This window comes from Styela clava, chromosome 15 (assembly GCF_964204865.1).
Source record: "Styela clava chromosome 15, kaStyClav1.hap1.2, whole genome shotgun sequence".
Lineage (NCBI taxonomy): Eukaryota > Metazoa > Chordata > Ascidiacea > Stolidobranchia > Styelidae > Styela > Styela clava.
In genome coordinates this window covers 9909096-9927613 of record NC_135264.1, presented here as the reverse complement: position 1 = coordinate 9927613, position 18518 = coordinate 9909096, and the positions used below count along the sequence as shown (strand labels likewise).

The following is an 18518-nucleotide window of genomic DNA, read 5'->3' as shown; positions in this document are numbered from 1 at the left end:
ACAAAAACTGAAAATTTAATTGGCTTCAAAAACATAATTAAATAATTCCATATTGGCTCTGGAATTAAATTTGGCAAAAAAAACAAAAAAAAAAAAGTGGTGCGAGTTTGCTCATCCAAAAGTATTAACTGAATTAAAACATATTGTCAGAGCCACCAAGTTTTTATGTAATAAATTTTATTAAGCCAGTAAAATAGTTAGTTAACCCGTTGACGTCAGGCTGAGTGTGGGCTGAACGAGTGTGGGCTGGGGTAACTTTGGTCATTACCACTGCTTCAAAGGTTTCAATCATAACAGTGACTGAGTGATTGCAAACATGTCCAGCCGTCCTTTGCAGCTTTCTGCCTTTACGAGACAGTCTGATGAATATGCAGATATTCCTATAATTCCAGAATTCTGTAATTCCAATCTCAACAAGTTTTGCTGTTTAAACATAAATTGAAACTGTAAATTTCATATAACTTAGTTACGTCACTAAGACGTCACAGTGACGTAATAGAGCCCTTCAAATTATGCAAACTGTCATCCAAGACGCGCAAACGAGAACCCGAAATCGAACAGCCATTTCTCTCGTTTTCTCGTCGCAACGATCCCGATAGGAGAGAGATCGCTGACGTTAGTCAGTTCTTTATCGTCGGCGCCGATGCCATTTCGGGCGATCGTACGAGTATTTGGCAAGCTCTATGACGTGATTGTGACGTCGTAGTGACGTAATTTTTGGATTGCGTAGTCAGGTGAGGGTTAGGATTGGCATTTCAAAAAAAATTTATGCTACGCCTACTAGAAGTACGTTAGGTACGAAACTACACGAGACCCCAAAACAGTTCATAATGATATAGACTGTGAGAGGGCAATACTACAGCCAAAGGTTATCGGAGTCAGCCGCCACCTACATAGAAGCATAATTTGAGTTATCTACATTATTAAAAATATTTCTTCTTCTTTTCACATATTAATTTTACATACCCGGTAATTGCATATTATCAGTGTTAAGTCTGTCCCGGGCAGTACCAGAGCAAAAAATCCGCCATGAGTGATGATACAGAGAAAACGTATGAGCCAAGTGAGAGGGTTCAAAAAGAAGCTCACGTGAAAGACATGGAAACATATCGGAAGATGCACAAATTAAGTTTGGATGATCCTGAGAAATTCTGGTCTGATATTGCTAAGCAATTCTACTTCAAGTCACCAGTGACAGGTAAGACACGATTGGTTTATGAGACTTTATAGGATTTGAAGTCGATTTTAATTTTCAGGTTAAAGGAAAATATAGATAACGAGAGTACGATTACTATAAAAAAAATGTTTATTTATATGTATGTCTGTAATTAATGAATTTTAATTTTTCAGGGAAATTTCTTGATTATAATTTCAACATAAAAAATGGCCCAATTTATATTAAATGGATGGAGGGAGCTGTCACTAATATTTGTTATAATTGTCTCGATAAACACGTTAAGGATGGAAAAGGAGACGTTATTGCATTTTATTGGTAAAAACAATGTATTATGACTTGAACAATTGAATTTAGTGAACAAATCATGATTACTATATAAGATTCTATGAAAATAATCATATCAGAATTCTGAAATTTGAGATGGTCTTATGTTGTTATCATTTATTATAGTTTATCGACAAAAGCAAAAAAAAATTAAAGTACATGTATATTTTGTAAAATTTGTTTTTGGGACTCTTAGTGTCTAGTAAAAGCACAATTTTCTAAATCAATGTAAGTGTTACAGTCTACTTATTTTGAATTTGTTCTTTGAAGAATATTGATGTAAATTTTGCTAATCATTTTGGATTTGAAAATAACGTCTTACTCAATTTTTAATATTTCACACAGGGAGGGAAACGATCCTATGGACTGTACCACCATTACCTATAGTCGACTTCTTGAAGAGGTGAATGTTAATTTAATCAGTAAAGATTTTATTATTGATCTCAAGTTTGAAGTGTTTGATCTTTGTATTGATTTTTTTACTGGTGATAGATGAGATAGAGGGTTTTCAATTATTCATGCTTCTGATGAAATAGAATAAGTTAATTAGGAATTATAGATATATTGGAAGTTTTGTACTTCCATCAGAGGATTATTTATTTTTCCTGAAAATATATTTGAATGAATTAAGATTAAATGCAATTTACCAGATATGATAAAAAAGAAGCTCATTAATATTCAATTTCAAAATAATGATTTATCTACCCATGTAGGGTCGTTCAGCCAGTTCGCTATCACAACTAATTTTGTGGTCATTGGACTTATATCACTTGATCATTAATACTGAAAAAATCAATGAAGGCTGTTGTGAAATTTGAACACATAAATAACCCAACATTTGCCTTGACAAATAATCTAAGTCTGCAGAAGTTTTCTTTAAATAAGTTGAAATTGAGATAATAAGCTGAACCTCAACACTTTGTATGTTTGTATAAGGTTAACCCCTTAACGTCGCAAATGTATTTAATATTTATTTTGTATCAAACAGGGAAAATTGTCCTCTAACTATAAAGGCAAATAGTTTCAAAGTTTTCTGTGCTCAAAGCAAAGTTGCTCGCTAAGCGACTAACTGGCTGAACCATTCTAGAATGATGTTCCGATATACCATTTATACCAGTAATTATTCTCCAATCTCCAACTTCCACCATACAGGTCTGCAAGTTTTCAAATATACTGAAATCTCTTGGTGTCAAAAAAGGAGACAGAGTTGCAATTTATTTACCTATGATTTTGGAGCTTGTTGTAGCAATGCTCGCTTGTGCAAGACTTGGATTCATTCATTCCATTGTGGTGAGATAATATTTCTTGTTCTATTTACCGTATTTTATGAACCACAAGGCGCACTTTACATTTTTTTTTTTCAAAAATCAATTGCGCGCATGATGTATGGATCAGACTTTGTGTTTTATTCCACAAACTTAAACCAGTACCGGTTGCGCCCAGTGTGCTCCATGTATGAAAATATACCAATCTAAACAATTTCTTGACAGTTTGCCACATAACGACTGCGACATATAGTTCCCATCTAATGTTGATGACTTATGTGCGTATTCCCATGCATTTGGAGTGTTTATGGAGACAGTTTCCAAGTGTTTTATGCACTCTCATGAGTTACCGTATTTCTCCGCGTATGCATGCACCTTCAAGGCCAAATTTCAAGTTCAAAAATAGGGGTTTGCGTATTATGCATTGACATAGGAAACATCGCAAAAAATATTAATCCTTATTTTATGCTTAATTGGGTAATAAATCTTACATATTAATCTTACATATTTATATGTTTTAATTTATTTAGCAAAGTCTATTAGTATCAGATCATGCTTGTTTTGGTAGAAGCATACCCAATCGAACAAAATTTAATGTTACTAAAACTAGAAAGAGATTTAATCAGTTCGTTAATTCCAGTGTCAGAAAAAAAAACATAAATACAGCTGTCATCTGTCGTTTCTCTCCTTCCCGTCGAATCAGCAAAACTTTAGGGTCAAAAATCACTATGTGTTACTGAAATCAGTGATCATCCCGGGCTTCTCTTTGAAGTGCCGTGTCTGAAAACATCTTTGACATCAGGCTTTATCAGCTTTTAAATAGATGAGACAAATAACAGCATGATACTTTAATGTCAAATAACATCACATGATTGGCAGGCCATTACATCATAAATACATCAAACAACATATTAATTAGGAGATATAGCTAACAGTAACAAAGGGCAGACAAAATGCATGATAGCTTCCACGAAAAAACACCCACAATGCAAGAGGGGAACGGAAACCCTGTATGCGTATTGTGCATGGATATTGAAAAATTCTCCCCACGGGTGTGCTAAAATACACATGCGTATTATCTATGAGTGCGTATCATGCAAGGAGAAATATGGTGCTTTTTTGTGGTTGAGTTGCTTCCTTCCATCGTTTCAATTTTAGAATAGTTTAGAATAGTTAATATTTTTAATTTGCTTTTTCAGTATTTGTGTTTCTCTATTCCTTATGCTTTTAGTAGATGTTCATCCTTTATATTCACAAAAAAATCTTGAGGATTTCATTTTTAGATGTAATTTTTTTTATTCCTGATCCTGATATTCCTTTTTGTTTCAGTTTGCAGGATTTTCTGCTGAATCCTTATCAAGTAGAATTTTAGATGCCAAAGCTGATATACTAATTACTGCAGGTGATATTTGCATTTTTTACATTATAATATGGCAGACTTACTGGGAAATGTTGAGAAATGAGGATGAATAAAGCCTAACCGGTAATAGCAAAATTATGTAAAATTTTGAAGATTACATTGTTTTGCTATCACCGGTTTTGCTTTATTTATCCTTGAAAGTTGAAATGAATATATCTGGTGGCAATCTTGTGCTATGGGCAAGGCAGCTTTGAGTTGATGAGTAATATTCCTTTTCAGTTTTGAATTCAAAGGGATGCAATTCTTATAACTTAGCCAGTTCGAAAAATTTATAGAATTACTTGCACTAGTTGACATAGTTGATGACTGAAGAACTTTCAAAATCGGCAATTTACTCAACATATAAACCAATTAAAATAGTTCTTCTGAATCTGGAGGAAATTTAAAACTCAACGCCAAACTCAGTTGTTTTTGCTTGTTATAACTCCACCCCCAATTGAGAGAAATTATTTCTCCTGCTCCAGCTTCGAACCCAAGAAATTTCAATGAAAAAAATGCGGCACATGCAATCTTTTTATAATTGCCTGTTAAAAGTTCTTTGATAACTTTCGAATTTGTTTCGATTGAGGCCAGAAATATTGTCTGTGATTAGCCCACTTGAATCTGATATTGGATGAATAGACTCAAAATAATTCAAAATTGTGTCTCTGACTACGCGGAGCAATAAAATATGACTGGATTTATAGCCATAGCTTAAACTATACTTAATAATTAATTTTTTGATTAGTTTAATGCATATATATAAAAAAAATTTCAGATGGTTGTTTCCGAGGTGCCAAACTAGTTGACTTGAAAAAAATTGCAGATGAAGCCATACACAAATGCACTGAACACAATCATAAAATTAAAGCTTGTATAACAGTGAAGCATGTCACAGATAAAAGTTACTGCGATGATGTAACAGAAAGACCAGCAAAGAGACCTACAAATCAAATGGAGGTCAGTAGGCCTAATGGATTTCATTATATAGTTATTCAAAATAGACTTACTTGTTGTACCTGTCCAAGTCCCAATTTCAAAATGTTGTTTGGCCTCCCCTTATAGGACGTTTAAAAATCTATTATTTAGAACCTTTATGGCAATATTGTTTTATAATAATGAAAATTGCTATTTTTTTTTATTTATTGCTGGATATTTGTAATCTGTGTCCACAGACTGAAATTTTTGAGGTGTGATTTCTTCTTATAAGCTTTATTCCTATATATATGTTGGGGTAGTATTAATAATGAGAGTTTAGAACAATATATGCGAAAATTTTTGATATGTGTAGAATGAAGTTAAAGTATTTTTTACTCTGTTTTGGGTTGGAATTATGTGAAAATAGCTAAAAACTTTGGATGAATCTTCACTCAAGTTTTATTGGAGACTAATCAGCTGTTTGTTTTATACCTGCAATATATTACAATTCATACCTAAATTGTTATTAATTTTTCCAAACATTTTTAATAGGTTGCATGGAATCCTGAAGTTGATAAATGGTATCATGAGCTGATGGCAGATTCATCTGCTGAGTGTGAACCTGAATGGATGGAATCGGAAGAATCACTTTTTATGTTATACACGAGCGGATCAACTGGAACTCCTAAGGTAAAGAGAAATAATTTAAATTGAACCCGGAGTGTAGGAAAGTTTTATTATCAAATTTAGACAGGCAATCATTTTTGTAGGAAGTAGAGGATTGAACCTAAACAAATTAAAGAATTAATAAGTTGACAATTCTCAAGAGATTATTTCTACCTTCTGCTTGAAAGAAAGCTAGCAATTATAGGGTTTTCACCCAAAATTTTCAACCTCTCGGGATACCAACAGTATTGAGTCAAATTGCAGGTCATTGCATTATGTTTTTTGTTCACGAAATGGTATTTATATCTATAAAAATTCTATTTATTAACTTTGAAGTAGATTCAATAATCTATAACAGTGTTCTTCAAAGTTTTTCCATCACGACCAAATTTTTTTACAACCATCAGGAACTAAAATAAAAATTTTGATGATACAAAAAGTATTTAAATAATAATAAAATTGACATTATCTCTAATATTTTTAAAAAATTTTATTTAATAACTTTGAGGTAGATACAATAATCTATAACAGTATTTTTCAAACTTTTTCCATTACGACCAAATTTTTTCGCAACCATCAGGAACTAAAAAAAAAATTTTATTAATACAAAAAGTATTTAAAAAAAAATTTAATTGACAATATCTTCAATAAGACCGACGTGCTTGCATATTCTCACACAAAAAATCGAATCTTGACTCTATTTCGGTGGTGATGGGTCTCAACTCTCAGTACTGGTTCTCAATCAGCATTTCGTTTTAACATAAGTTATTGTCGAAAAAGATTTTATTGTAGACCCTCATTGGGAGATGTATATTAGCATCCCTGGCTAGCATAAAAGTTATTTACTAAGTCATCAATCTCACTTTCTGAATTTAGGATATGAATATCGATGTGACTATATTCCACTATATAATAAAAAAAAAATAATTTTCTATTCAGGGAGTGCTACACCATGTTACTGGTTACATGTTATATGCCGCAACTACACACAAATATTCATTTGACTATCATCCTGGCGAAGTCTACTTTTGCACTGCTGATATTGGATGGATTACTGGACATACGTATATTACATATGGGCCATTGTTGAACGGTGCAACCTCTGTTCTGGTCAGTGTTTTTATATCTTATTAAAAACATTGAAATAAAGCTGTTTGATATTGTAATTTAATTAGATTCCTATTGAAGTTATTAGGACATTTTAATTGTTCAAACACTTTCTTGTTGTTCAGTTTTAATTTTAGTCTAACTCAAGAGAAGCGTAACCAATAGGCCTTCTTGTTGCTATTAGAATTGGACATAGAAGGGGTGGTTTTGAGTTTGTTGGAATTAATTTCTCAGTGTCTTGAATCCCATTTTTTCAGAATCTGTGTCCAAAGCACAGTGTAAATGTAGTTAGGGGTAGATATTTGGATATCTTGGAGGAGTATGATGAACTTTTTTCTGGACTACACAGATTTTAATAATGGCCAAATTGTAGTCATTGGCAATTAATCTACTCAAATGATATATTTTATGGTGCTGCAATAAATATGTTAATTACCTAACGATTGTCTGACTGATAATCGCCTAGCGAACTAATTTTTTATATTTTTATTTACAAATAATTTATTACTAGTTTCCACATTTGCCTATTTATGGCTGAATTTATATTGCTGTATTACTTAATTTATGGGCCAATTGTTTTCGTTTTCCAACAGATTTATTGTTATTACTTGTTTTCACACATAATTGTAAATACCACCCTCTGTTTTCTCCAGTCAGTCACTAGCCCGGGATTTTTTTACAATCTTTGTGTTTGTTTGTTGTTTACCCATCATAAATTCAAATGACCAAAGTGTAGTGCTGTACTGCTATTGTGAAGTGAACTGTTTCTGGTACTGATTCATTCATCTTTCGGTAATTCCAAATATACTCAATTTATTAATAATGTGAAGGTCCTATTCGAACACAATTATACACTTGGTTAACAAATACAAAATTAAGTCTGCACTTCCCGTACTGATTTTGTAATTGATGAACTAAAATGATTAGGTGATTTACCTGATGACGAATAAATCGTTATTATTTGTCTTCTTAGATGCATAAATCATTATTATTTGACAGGCTGTATGTAAATTAAGGTCAATGTTTTTGTTGCGCATATTCCATCAATTTCAATATATTATGGACTACTATCAGTTCCTCCTTTTTATGGCTTGAATTGTATTTTTTTAACCTGAATTTGATTGAGTCGATATCTAGTCGTTCTTGAAAGAAAGTATATATAGCGATAAGATTTGTGGTGTGTCGTATGGTCAAGTCAAATCCTACCATACTGCTTACATACGATTTTAGAAATTGCTTAGGCTGGTATGAAAATTTTGGTTCCCAATGAAATACAACACATTCTGTATGATAATATGTCAGTATCAAGAACGATCTATAGATGGTTTCTCTAATTACTCATGTTTTTTTTTAGTTTGAAGGAACTCCACTCTTTCCTGATTGCAGTAGGCTATGGTCTATCGTAGACAAATACCAAGTTTCCAAATTCTACACTGCTCCCACTGCCATTAGAGCACTAATGAAATATGGTGAAGAACCAGTGCAAAGGTATGGAAAATTATAAGAATTATAAATTGATTTGTTGATGTATTGTGTATGAGCTTTTTACCCATGGTGATTCTTTCACTGAATTGATGTTATAGTAAAGTGGTTCATGAAGACCTAAAGGGGTGATACTCCCCAGTCCCACACATGAAATTACTACTGAGCAACACTTCAATACCAAATATAAGAAAAACATTGAAATTTACTATAAAATAAAATCAGTAACTTTTAGATTTTTATCGAAAAAAAGCAAGTACGGTAGTTTTTGAGTCGCGACCCGATTGGTTGAGAATTACTGCCATATATTCTCATATATTTACTTCCATCATTAACATTTTGTATTCTCTGGTTTTGGACAGCAAATCTATCAATTCACTATTCCAAAATTGTTTTAGGTTCAAAAGGACGTCACTCAAAGTACTCGGTACAGTAGGAGAGCCAATCAATCCGGAAGCTTGGATCTGGTATCATAAGGTTATAGGAAATTCACAATGCTGTATTGTTGATACTTTCTGGCAAACGGAAACTGTGAGTTTAGCTTATTGATGAGTAATGATTTTGCATATTGGAAGTTATAATTGTGGGCAATGCCTGTGCTGTCATATTTGAATCTACATTTTAGTATAGAAACAACCCAGCCAAGCCATTTAGTGTGGTCCTTGTCCACACTCAGATTTCCTCCCCCCCTTCAAGCATAAAATCCTAATCCCACAGTTTATGTTTAAAATGATAGTAAGGCTAAGGGATAGCCGCATTCGTATTGCTTTTCCGCGGCATTCTTGTTGCTAGAGCATTTCAATATTATTGTCTGGTCCAGCTAGATGTCTGGAGTTGGTTATATGGCACACCGATAAAAAAATGTTGCACATCCCCAAGTTAGATCAAACGTCACTAGCCAAGTGCATCTATGAGTTATATGTAAAATTAATGGGATATTGTTTGCAGGGTGGCCACGTCCTCACACCAATGCCTGGTTGCACTCCAACCAAACCTGGTGCTGCAACTTTCCCTTTCTTTGGTGTTGAACCAGCCGTTTTAACAGATGAAGGCAAAGAAGTGGAAGGACCAGGAAAAGGATATTTGGTAAGTAATTAAATTGTTGTAACCAGAAATGTGACCAGGACAGTTTGTGTAAGTGTGTATGAGTTGAATTTCTAGTGCGATCAGAGTTATGCGCAGATAAGCCGACCCTTGTCTTATTCGAGTCGAAATTCTGAATCCACCGCAGTCCTGGTCAGGATTGCAGATTTTAAATGGTAAAGAGATAAGTCGAAATTTCTCTCTAAAACTCATAAAATAACAGTCTCTAAAAGAAAGCTTGTGGAAATTTGATGATTTTCTTGTAGCTGTAATCTGAAGCTCAAAATTTTTTACAGCCCAGAATGTGTGTCTGACACGATTGTGAATTTTCTCCGATTCCACGGCTATGGTTGTAACAGTTTTCTTCCAGTATGCAGTTTAGTTTTGGTATGGGGATAACTTATCAGCAATCCCCTTCCACATGCTCACAACTGTATTCCAACTTTCGCTCATATCACAGTAACAACCAGATTTAGGTCATCTTTACTTTTTTGTTTTATAGTAGATTTATCATCGCACAGCTCACTTCAATAAAGTTTATGTGTATTTTTTTCAGGTTTTCAAAAGGCCTTGGCCTGGTATTATGAGAACAGTGTATGGTGATCATGCTAGGTTTGAAAAAACATACTTCTCTAAATTTCCTGGCTATTATGTTGCTGGCGATGGTTGCACTAGAGATGAAGATGGATATTATTGGATTACAGGACGTATTGATGACATGTTGAACATTTCAGGTAGAAGAGAAATTCGCTTTCCCTTGTCAATCATAACTCAAAAGTTGGTTTCTAGAGCAGTGACAACCAAAAATAAGAAGTATGGTGGTCATCATTCGAGTGGCCTCCACCTGAAACTGCTATTGGGCTACCATTCATTTACGTACTCATGTGACTGGTTTTTGGGGGTTGGAACCACTCTCTCCCCTTTGAAATTGAAAATAAAAATTCTTTATTTTGATCAGACTTCCTTCATTAAATGACCAGGGTCCAATAAATTCTAGGCAAGAGGTATTCAATTTTGCCATACAAAAAATCGGTATTTAAACATTATTGACAGGTCATTTACTGAGCACAGCAGAAGTCGAATCAGCGTTAATTAAACACGCTTCTGTGTCCGAGGCTGCGGTTGTAGGGAAACCTCATTCCGTCAAAGGATTTTGCATTTATTGCTTCGTCACTCTGAAAGAAGGAATCAAATTTACTGACGATGTGGTTAAAGAATTAAAACTAAGAGGTAAGATGAAATTGTTTGAAGATAATGATTAGGGCAAACGAGTTTAAGGACGCACAACCTGTATCAATGAATTAATCACGCTGGAATTTCTGTGGACTCGCCATCTTAACCCAAAGCCCTGAAACAAAGCTTGATAAGTAAATATAACATATATTATGTGAAAAAGTATCAAAAATAGTTCTTTTTTCACATTTTTTTTTCATAAGTTTGAGCAATATGTGTTCTTGCTTACCCACTTTATTTACCCCTGGACATGAGGTTGGAACGAGGGATGTGTAAACGAATAATCTAATTGTTTAATGGTGTTGTTTTTTAGGTTAATAGTACATATTTATGGTTTATCTAATTTATTGTTTTGGTTCACAGTACGAGAAGACATTGGGCCAATCGGAACTCCAGAATACATCCAATATGCACCTGGTTTACCAAAAACTCGCTCAGGAAAAATTATGAGGAGAGTGCTGCGAGCAATCGCTCAGGGACGTCGGGATATGATCGGGGATATCTCAACCATGGCGGATGAGTCCGTGGTGGAAACGTTATTCGGGACGAGACCACCTCAAAATTCTGATTAGAATGAATATTAACATTTAAATCAATTAAGACTAAATCGTTTTATGCATTTTTATATATTATGTAGCTGTTTTCAATATTCTTAACAATGACAAACTCAGTTTTGCTAGGTGTTTCATCATGTTAACTTTTACTTATTCAAATTTTATGGTTAGTTATGCTTTCCCAATTAAGCAATTCGAATTCAGGGTATTTATAAAAATTTTATTAAAAATTTCATATGGTGAAGTTACATAACTGTCATGGAACTAACTACTACTAATCCACTTCACAACTTGACACAATCTGAACAAATCTGTTCCGCAGAACAAAATTTCCACTCGAATTCAACAACATTGTTCCTCATTGCTTTCCAGTGAAAATTTTCATTTATGCAGAACTATGATTTAAATTTTAGAAACTTATAAATTTGTCAAATTGGCTAATACCAGAAATATGCCTAAAACCAATCCAACCCCAAATTATCTTCCTTGACTTTGTCACTCTTTTTAAGAACAATTTAACAAAACAAAAAATTTTTTCACATTTAGAATTCAGTGGTTCCCAAGCTTTACCGATCAATTTCTCCCTTTGCCTATTTCGGATATCTTTATATTTCTCCTTCACTACGCAAAATAACTATGTTGTTGTTATTTGTTTAATCTTTATTGGATCCTTAGATAGTGCTACGCACATTTAGCACTCTTGACTTTTGTACAATTTGAATGGTTTAATAATTAATTAAACACATTTTTGAAACTACTCCTCCCCAAGAACATCAAAATCCCAGAACCCCCCACTCTCTTCGGAAAGAACTTTTTTTTTTTTACTGGTCAGAAACATTGATTTAGATCAGTGTTTCACAACGTATGGGTCATTTGAAAATCATCTTGGATCGCTTGTTTCCTCAACAAAAAGATAAAACTTATTGATTTCAGTTCAATTTTTATCATTTGTTTTGTCTTTAATATCAAACTGTTGCATAATAATAGTTTATATGAAAACTCACGGCGGGAAAACTTGGCAGCATCTATTTTGCTATGCTCAAGAGAGAATGCCACCATTCGAAAACCTAACAAACAAGCGCACTTTGAAGTAATCTCTGGTGAAATAATTATTATGTAAAAATGATTGGTTTACATAAGTACGGTCGTAAAATCACTACATGCCATTTTTGAGTCGCGAGATTCCACAAAATATATAAATTTCTAAATAGGTTGGAGACTACTGATTTAGATCAATGAAATACATTGACATAGTAGACTATCTTATCTGACCATTTTTCAGTTATTTCAAGCTTGAATTACTAATTTAATATTGAAGCAATCAATACTACTAGTATTAGGGCTGCGCTTTTTGTGTATGGCATATGCAGAGGATAAGCATTTTTATCATTGTTATGCAGCGTATTGAAATTGACAGAATTTATTTTCTTCCAAAATGTGTTACTGCTATTGATTAGCATTTTGATGACGCGGGTAAGAAACAATGTCCATGAATATTTAAAATCTTTGTAATAGTTGGAATAAATTGTAACGTAAGTTCACAAATTTTTCTGATTCAACATATCCGACCAAATGTAGTATTTGTTAAATAAATGGTCATCCTGTGTCTAGCATTTATTTTCAATGGTGTGATACAATAACCACTATATTATCTTGTTAGGTTTTCCATATTTATGTTACCTAAATATTAAGTTTGTTTCCCATAGCCGACATGGACTACAGATGATGGTTTGCCTTAAGATTATTACTTCTACCAGTTTTCTCTCCCCGGAATAAAAGTAAACATATATACCAGGGGTCGGCAATTACTTTTCTGAGTGGGCCAATGTGAAATCTAAACCGTTGAGATTGCGTCAAAGAAAAGCCACGAAAAGTCTGGTTTCACTTTCGGAATTTCTCAGCGTGAAATTCAAGTCTCAAAATCGACTTGTTTGTCTCCAACATGAATATGCCATCCTTTCCAAAACGTTATTGACATTTTTGATCAATTATTATTCAACCCATTCTTCGCAATGGCATCCATTAAAACAAAATATTGAGCCAAACTTATAATTGACGACGATATGAAATTCCAAGGTTTAGTATCGAAGAAACAGTGACACCCTCCTCACTGAGATTAAATCAAGATGTTGTTCTTGTATTTATGGATTCTTATGTTATTGCTGCTATTAAATTTAATAAATTGCACGCTTCAAATTTTATTTTTATGAAAGGGGAAATTAAGCTTATAGTTATTCAAATTAGGGGTAACGATATTGTTCGGAACCACTTATTCAGAGATTTTCAGTTTGTGGAAATCAGGGGGTGGCAACCTATAGTATATCTAGTCGTGAACAAGAAGTCGAATCTAGCAAACAGAAATTAATTTTTCTCTCAGAATCCCTTTGTCGTGACTCGACATATCGTCTTAATTTTACTTCAACATACGAACCAACGAAGGGATGGGCAAAATTATATATTTTTGTCAAACATTTGTGAGGAATATGGAATAATTCTAATCTACAATCGAGTTGAGACGAGGAGATCAGTGTGATTATCTCGTCTGTCGACAACATAACGTCGGTAAAGTACTACCGTTCTATCAAATCTTTTTTTAAGTATATATATTTTTTTTATTTCATTTCTTGCATAATTATGCGTTCAGTCAGACAAACGCGAAAGTTAGTAAGCGTTCATTGACGAAAGACCTTAAAAGTAATTACACAAATTATTTTTATTCGAATTCCAATATTTGTAGTCATATCAAAATGAGTAGTTTAAAATCACAATGATTGATAGATATTTTGATTTGGCTCTAGATCTCAACAAGGAACTCGACTTTCAGTCCCTCTAATTCAGCGGTCAATGTATTGAGCGTCTTCCGGATAGATAACGAGGAATTTCATGCAGACTCTGGTTTTGACAAATTAAACTTTTCAAAAACTAATTCATCAGAATGCGTCGCATGGTCATGTGATTGGTAATAACCAATGAAAAATCATCTTCATTTTGCAGTCTCCTCCACCCTTATTGTTTCTTTATTATAATCACGCTTTTTTTTTCTTGCCACGTCAATATTTGTCTGCGTCCAGGCGGTCTTTTCAAATTTGACGCCGTAAGGTAAGCATTGCTTTTATTTTTGTAATTTTTTTCTATGGTTTATGTGTTTCGTCAGTTGTTTTATAATCCAACGTTTGTATCTTCAGTCAATTTCTAAAATTCTACTAGATATATATATATATATATATACTAATTCAGTTAAACTAAACTTAGGCATGCAATTCTTGAATCAAGTGACTACAAAGTGGGATTGAGATTACAAAAATTGAAATTGTTGCGATGAATCTAAATCGAAAGACACGATCATTCCTTCAGTTAGGCCTTAGCATAGAACTAAATAATTCTTGGTGGGTGATTATTGAATCGAAGACGATGGCGTAAACAAATGGAGGCGATCGACAAGGAAACATTCAAGTTTAAATAAGTAAGAAACTTTATTCACGTTTTGGATAGATTCCAAATATGCTACTTGCCCTATATTTGCTTTTAGCTTGTATTAGCTTTTACTCAGTATATTTATTGCATCTTAGCTAAATGAAATATTTCAGACCGTGTTATGCGAACTGACTGGATGTAAACAAGCTGCAAATGTTGACATCGGAAATTGTTGGGGCGAACAAAACCTACCGATGAATGGATATTCATTAAATTAGGGATTTCACTTAGGCCATAATAAAGCACTAGATTTAAATAGATGATGTATATTTGTGTCGAATCAAAGACCCCGGGAAAGTTGTGACTTTGCAGAGATGTTTGGACTATTTCGTAAATAATTTCTACATCGTTGCTGAATTAAATACTCGACAACGATGCGGTTGTGCGGGGATGTTCCGAAAATAGTACAGGTGATATTATTTGCTTAAATTTTTTATTATTATTTCAATGGTCAATTCTTTTGATAGATAGATTGCCTCCTTTTGTTTCTTTATTATATCCAACCCTTTTTTGTCATGTCAAATTACGTGGGCCAAAGTAGCCGGCTTTAATACGTTTTATTTAATTTGTTTTTTCCATCGATATTCTAGCGCTATCTTTTTCCAAGTCTTTCACAGCTATACTAATGCAGTTAAGTCTAGGCCCACAATTATTGATTCAAGTGTCTACGAAGTGAGACGAAAACGAAAGATACAGCGAAAGAGAAACTAAATACAAATCCAGTTAGGCTATAACATAGTATTGACGTGATAATTGTTGCCAAATTATTGAATCGAAGACTCACTGAAGTGTAGTTAAAGGAGTCGATCAAAGATTAATAAGGTAACTGTTAATTTATTTACACAAATTTTACAGCAATGAGTGCACGCACAATCGCGGGCAATATAGCGTACAATCTCGGCCAACCCAAGTTTTATGATCCCGTTAGTGTCATTGTATCGTTATCTTATATTCCCCCTCAACATAATTCTAATTACATAATTATAAAGGTTTCATACTACTGGACTCTTGTGCTGAGAAAAGTACGTTCGTTGTAAATGTATTTAAATTTACACTTTAAATAGTCCTCCAATTAGTCCTTCGTTTCAGCTGTTTCACAAATAATATTTATTCTAACGGGAGTCAATAAATGAGCTCGTTTCATTCGCAGTCTTTTCGTTATCTTGCATGCAATTTTGTGTTTTTACAGTTATGTTTACTTATGCAGTTAGACTAATATTAGGCTTAAAATCGTTGTTTCGAGGTGGAATTGACCACAAATTTTGGAAATGTTGGAATCGGGATCAGCTAGAGCAGTGGTTCCCAAACTTTTCATTCCCGCGTACCATTTTTAATTTTGTGCAGCGTTCGCGTACCACCTAAGTTACACTTGACTAGAATATCTCAAACCATAAACTATGCACCTGTAGATAAGAAAACTGAGCATGTAGCAGCATTAAGATTTGACAAATGTCATTCCAGAAAGAGATAAAAACCATAAATTAAACAAAATGAAGCCAATTAAAAATTTTAATGAGATGGATGTAGTTGTTTTTTCTCCACCAGCTGGTCAATGCGAGGAAGAGCTTTGCTGACAGCGCATCCAAAGTCATGTTCTGGCGTTCCAAGACGATTTCGGCTTTTCGATTTGATGGCCATCAAAGCCGAAAACCCTTGTTCGCACTCCCACGTAGATGGAAAAATCAATAGCTGGGAAACAGCGTGACGTACTAGGTTAGAATACGATGATGCCATGCTCAACCAGAAATTGATTGGACAACATTCCTTATGTTTTATTTTTGCTGCATCATCAGTTTGAATGTCTATTAGTTCTTCTTGTTTCCCGGTCCCTACAGGCACATCAACCGGATCAATGAAAAATGGGTTGACGGAGTAAGCACAGTATGCAACATCAGGAAAGTAATTCAATAGCTCCGTCTTTAGTTGCGAAAGATGATCAATAATTTCTTTAGAAATGCCACCATCAGGATTTTTCTCAACAGAAGTGAGGCATTTGAACATTCCGTAGTTTTGATTGCTAACATTCCATGTCCAGAGGTCCAGCTTACGAATGAGTGCTCTAAGCTTTGAAATGAAATCTGTTACAGTTAGATTGGGTCCTTGAAACGACAGGTTAAAGTTGTTCAGAACTTCAAAAATGTCTGATAGATATGCCAATCTAGTAAGAAAATCTTTGCTCTCCAGGTCGTTTTGAAAATCGTGATTCTTCTCCTTGAAGAATTGCAGAAGCTCATGTCGCAGTTCAAACAGGCGCCTTGTTGCATTACCACGAGAGAGCCAGCGCACCTCCGTATAGAAGAGGAGACAGCTGTGGTTAGAACCGAGATCCTCACAAAGAAGTTTAAACAACCGAGTATTCAGAGCAGATGTTTTGACGAAATTTACTAGTTTGATAACTCGGTTCAAGCATGATAACATGTTCTGAGGTAGCACTTTCGCGCATAGGGCGAATCTATGAATAAAACAATGAACAAAAGTCACGTTTTGCGCCCCAGCCGTCACATGAGCTCTGAAGCCTGATTTATGTCCTAGCATTGATGGAGCTGCATCTGTTGTACAGCCAATCAACTTTCCCCAGTCCAGTTTATTCACTTTGAAAAAACTGTCTAATGCTTCGAAAATATCCTTTCCCTTTGTTGTACCTGAAAGTTCTTTGCTCATTAAGTAATTCAGTTTTTACAGCCTTTTCTTGTGTATAACGAACATACACAAGTAACTGTGCGTTATTTGTTACGTCCGTCGACTCGTCCAATTGAATGGAAAAACCATACTCTGAATCTTTCACTCCTGAAATCACTTGCTCAGCAATATCGACTGACATCTCTTCTATTCTATTCTTAACCGTATTGTTGGAGAGGGGAACACTTACTAGCTTTGCAGCCGCCTCTTCACCAAGTACATTTTTTACTAACATCTTTGCAGCTGGCATAATGAGGCGCTCTCCAATGGTATGTGCTTTCTGATTTTTTGCTATCAGGAGAGCGACTTCATAGGATGCCTCGACAGCACACTTCTTTCTCTGATAAATTGTGCCAGTGTTGTCGAAGCGCTGTCGTTTCACTTGCTCGCCCAGTCGCTGAAAGAAACTTTCATTTCGATCCTTCTTGTCGGGATGATTTGTGTCAAGATGTCGTTGGAGTAAGCTTGGTTTCATAGCCGAATTAGCAAGCGTTTTCATGCACACTACACATTGCGGCAAAACTTCTCCGTTGTGTTCAATAGCTATGAATCCGTACTTTATGTAAGCTGGACTGTAATTTCGTTTAGACATGTTGTCAATAGTTGAATTAAACAAAATTTCGCAATATTCACACACCGCAGGCTTTTGAAAGCAAGTACGAATAGCAACCGTACGTAGTCTGAGACGGCCGGTAAGGAGAGCGTTCCCGCCAAATATTTTGCTGACAGCATCGGTCAAAGGTCATGAAAGTTGGTAATTGGCGTTTGATCATCTTGAACAAAATAAGTGTTGCTTCATAAACGCGCGAAACCACAAATTAAAGGTAATTGAAACGCAACATTGCAAATTATTGAAAGTTGGTCGCGTAACACCTGAAAGACTCTCGCGTACCACAGGTGGTACGCGTACCACAGTTTGGGAATCGCTGAGCTAGAGGAATGCGGCTAGATGAACATTTATCCAGTTAAGTATGAAGTATTAGATTGGTATTGATGACTGCGCATCTGCAGTCTAAGTTAAAGTCGTTTCATTCTTTGTAACTTTCGTATTTTGTAAAACCAATACCCTTGTAAGATTTCCGTCAAGCATGGCGAGTGTTTTTGTTAATGAAGGCAATAAGTAATATAAAAAACTGTCTTTTGCAAATAATTAATTC

The 18518-nt window shown here is 34.4% G+C and overlaps 3 protein-coding genes across 3 annotated transcripts; 1 reads left to right on the top strand and 2 right to left on the bottom strand.

The window, feature by feature from the left end:
• Window positions 1–974: 974 nt before the first annotated feature.
• Window positions 975–13395, top strand: LOC120334002 (acetyl-coenzyme A synthetase, cytoplasmic-like). Its single transcript, XM_039401440.2, has 14 exons — window positions 975–1198; window positions 1351–1492; window positions 1847–1904; window positions 2654–2791; window positions 4096–4168; window positions 4944–5125; window positions 5636–5773; window positions 6689–6859; window positions 8211–8344; window positions 8737–8869; window positions 9287–9424; window positions 9978–10155; window positions 10475–10651; window positions 11018–13395. The coding sequence occupies exons 1-14, from the start codon at window positions 1030–1032 to the stop codon at window positions 11224–11226; spliced, it is 2040 nt and encodes a 679-aa protein (XP_039257374.2). The 5' UTR covers window positions 975–1029; the 3' UTR covers window positions 11227–13395.
• Window positions 13396–16191: 2796 nt separating this feature from the next.
• Window positions 16192–17343, bottom strand: LOC120346583 (zinc finger BED domain-containing protein 5-like). The gene has a single exon (XM_078109444.1). The coding sequence runs from the start codon at window positions 17341–17343 to the stop codon at window positions 16192–16194; it is 1152 nt and encodes a 383-aa protein (XP_077965570.1).
• Window position 17344: 1 nt separating this feature from the next.
• On the bottom strand, window positions 17345–18296 carry LOC144411831 (zinc finger BED domain-containing protein 5-like; the record flags this gene model as incomplete). The annotated part of the gene is made up of 1 exon (XM_078109443.1): window positions 17345–18296. A coding segment is annotated over exon 1 (609 nt), but the record flags the coding sequence as incomplete, so codon positions are not given.
• Window positions 18297–18518: the final 222 nt, after the last annotated feature.

Coding starts and splice junctions, on each gene's coding strand:
- LOC120334002 (XM_039401440.2), top strand. CDS start 1,030: ATGAGTGATGATACAGAGAAAACGTATGAGCCAAGTGAGAGGGTTCAA. Junction 6,860..8,210: donor ACGGTGCAACCTCTGTTCTG/GTCAGTGTTTTT, acceptor GTTTTTTTTTAG/TTTGAAGGAACTCCACTCTT. Junction 10,652..11,017: donor TAAAGAATTAAAACTAAGAG/GTAAGATGAAAT, acceptor TTTGGTTCACAG/TACGAGAAGACATTGGGCCA.
- LOC120346583 (XM_078109444.1), bottom strand. CDS start 17,343: ATGAGCAAAGAACTTTCAGGTACAACAAAGGGAAAGGATATTTTCGAA.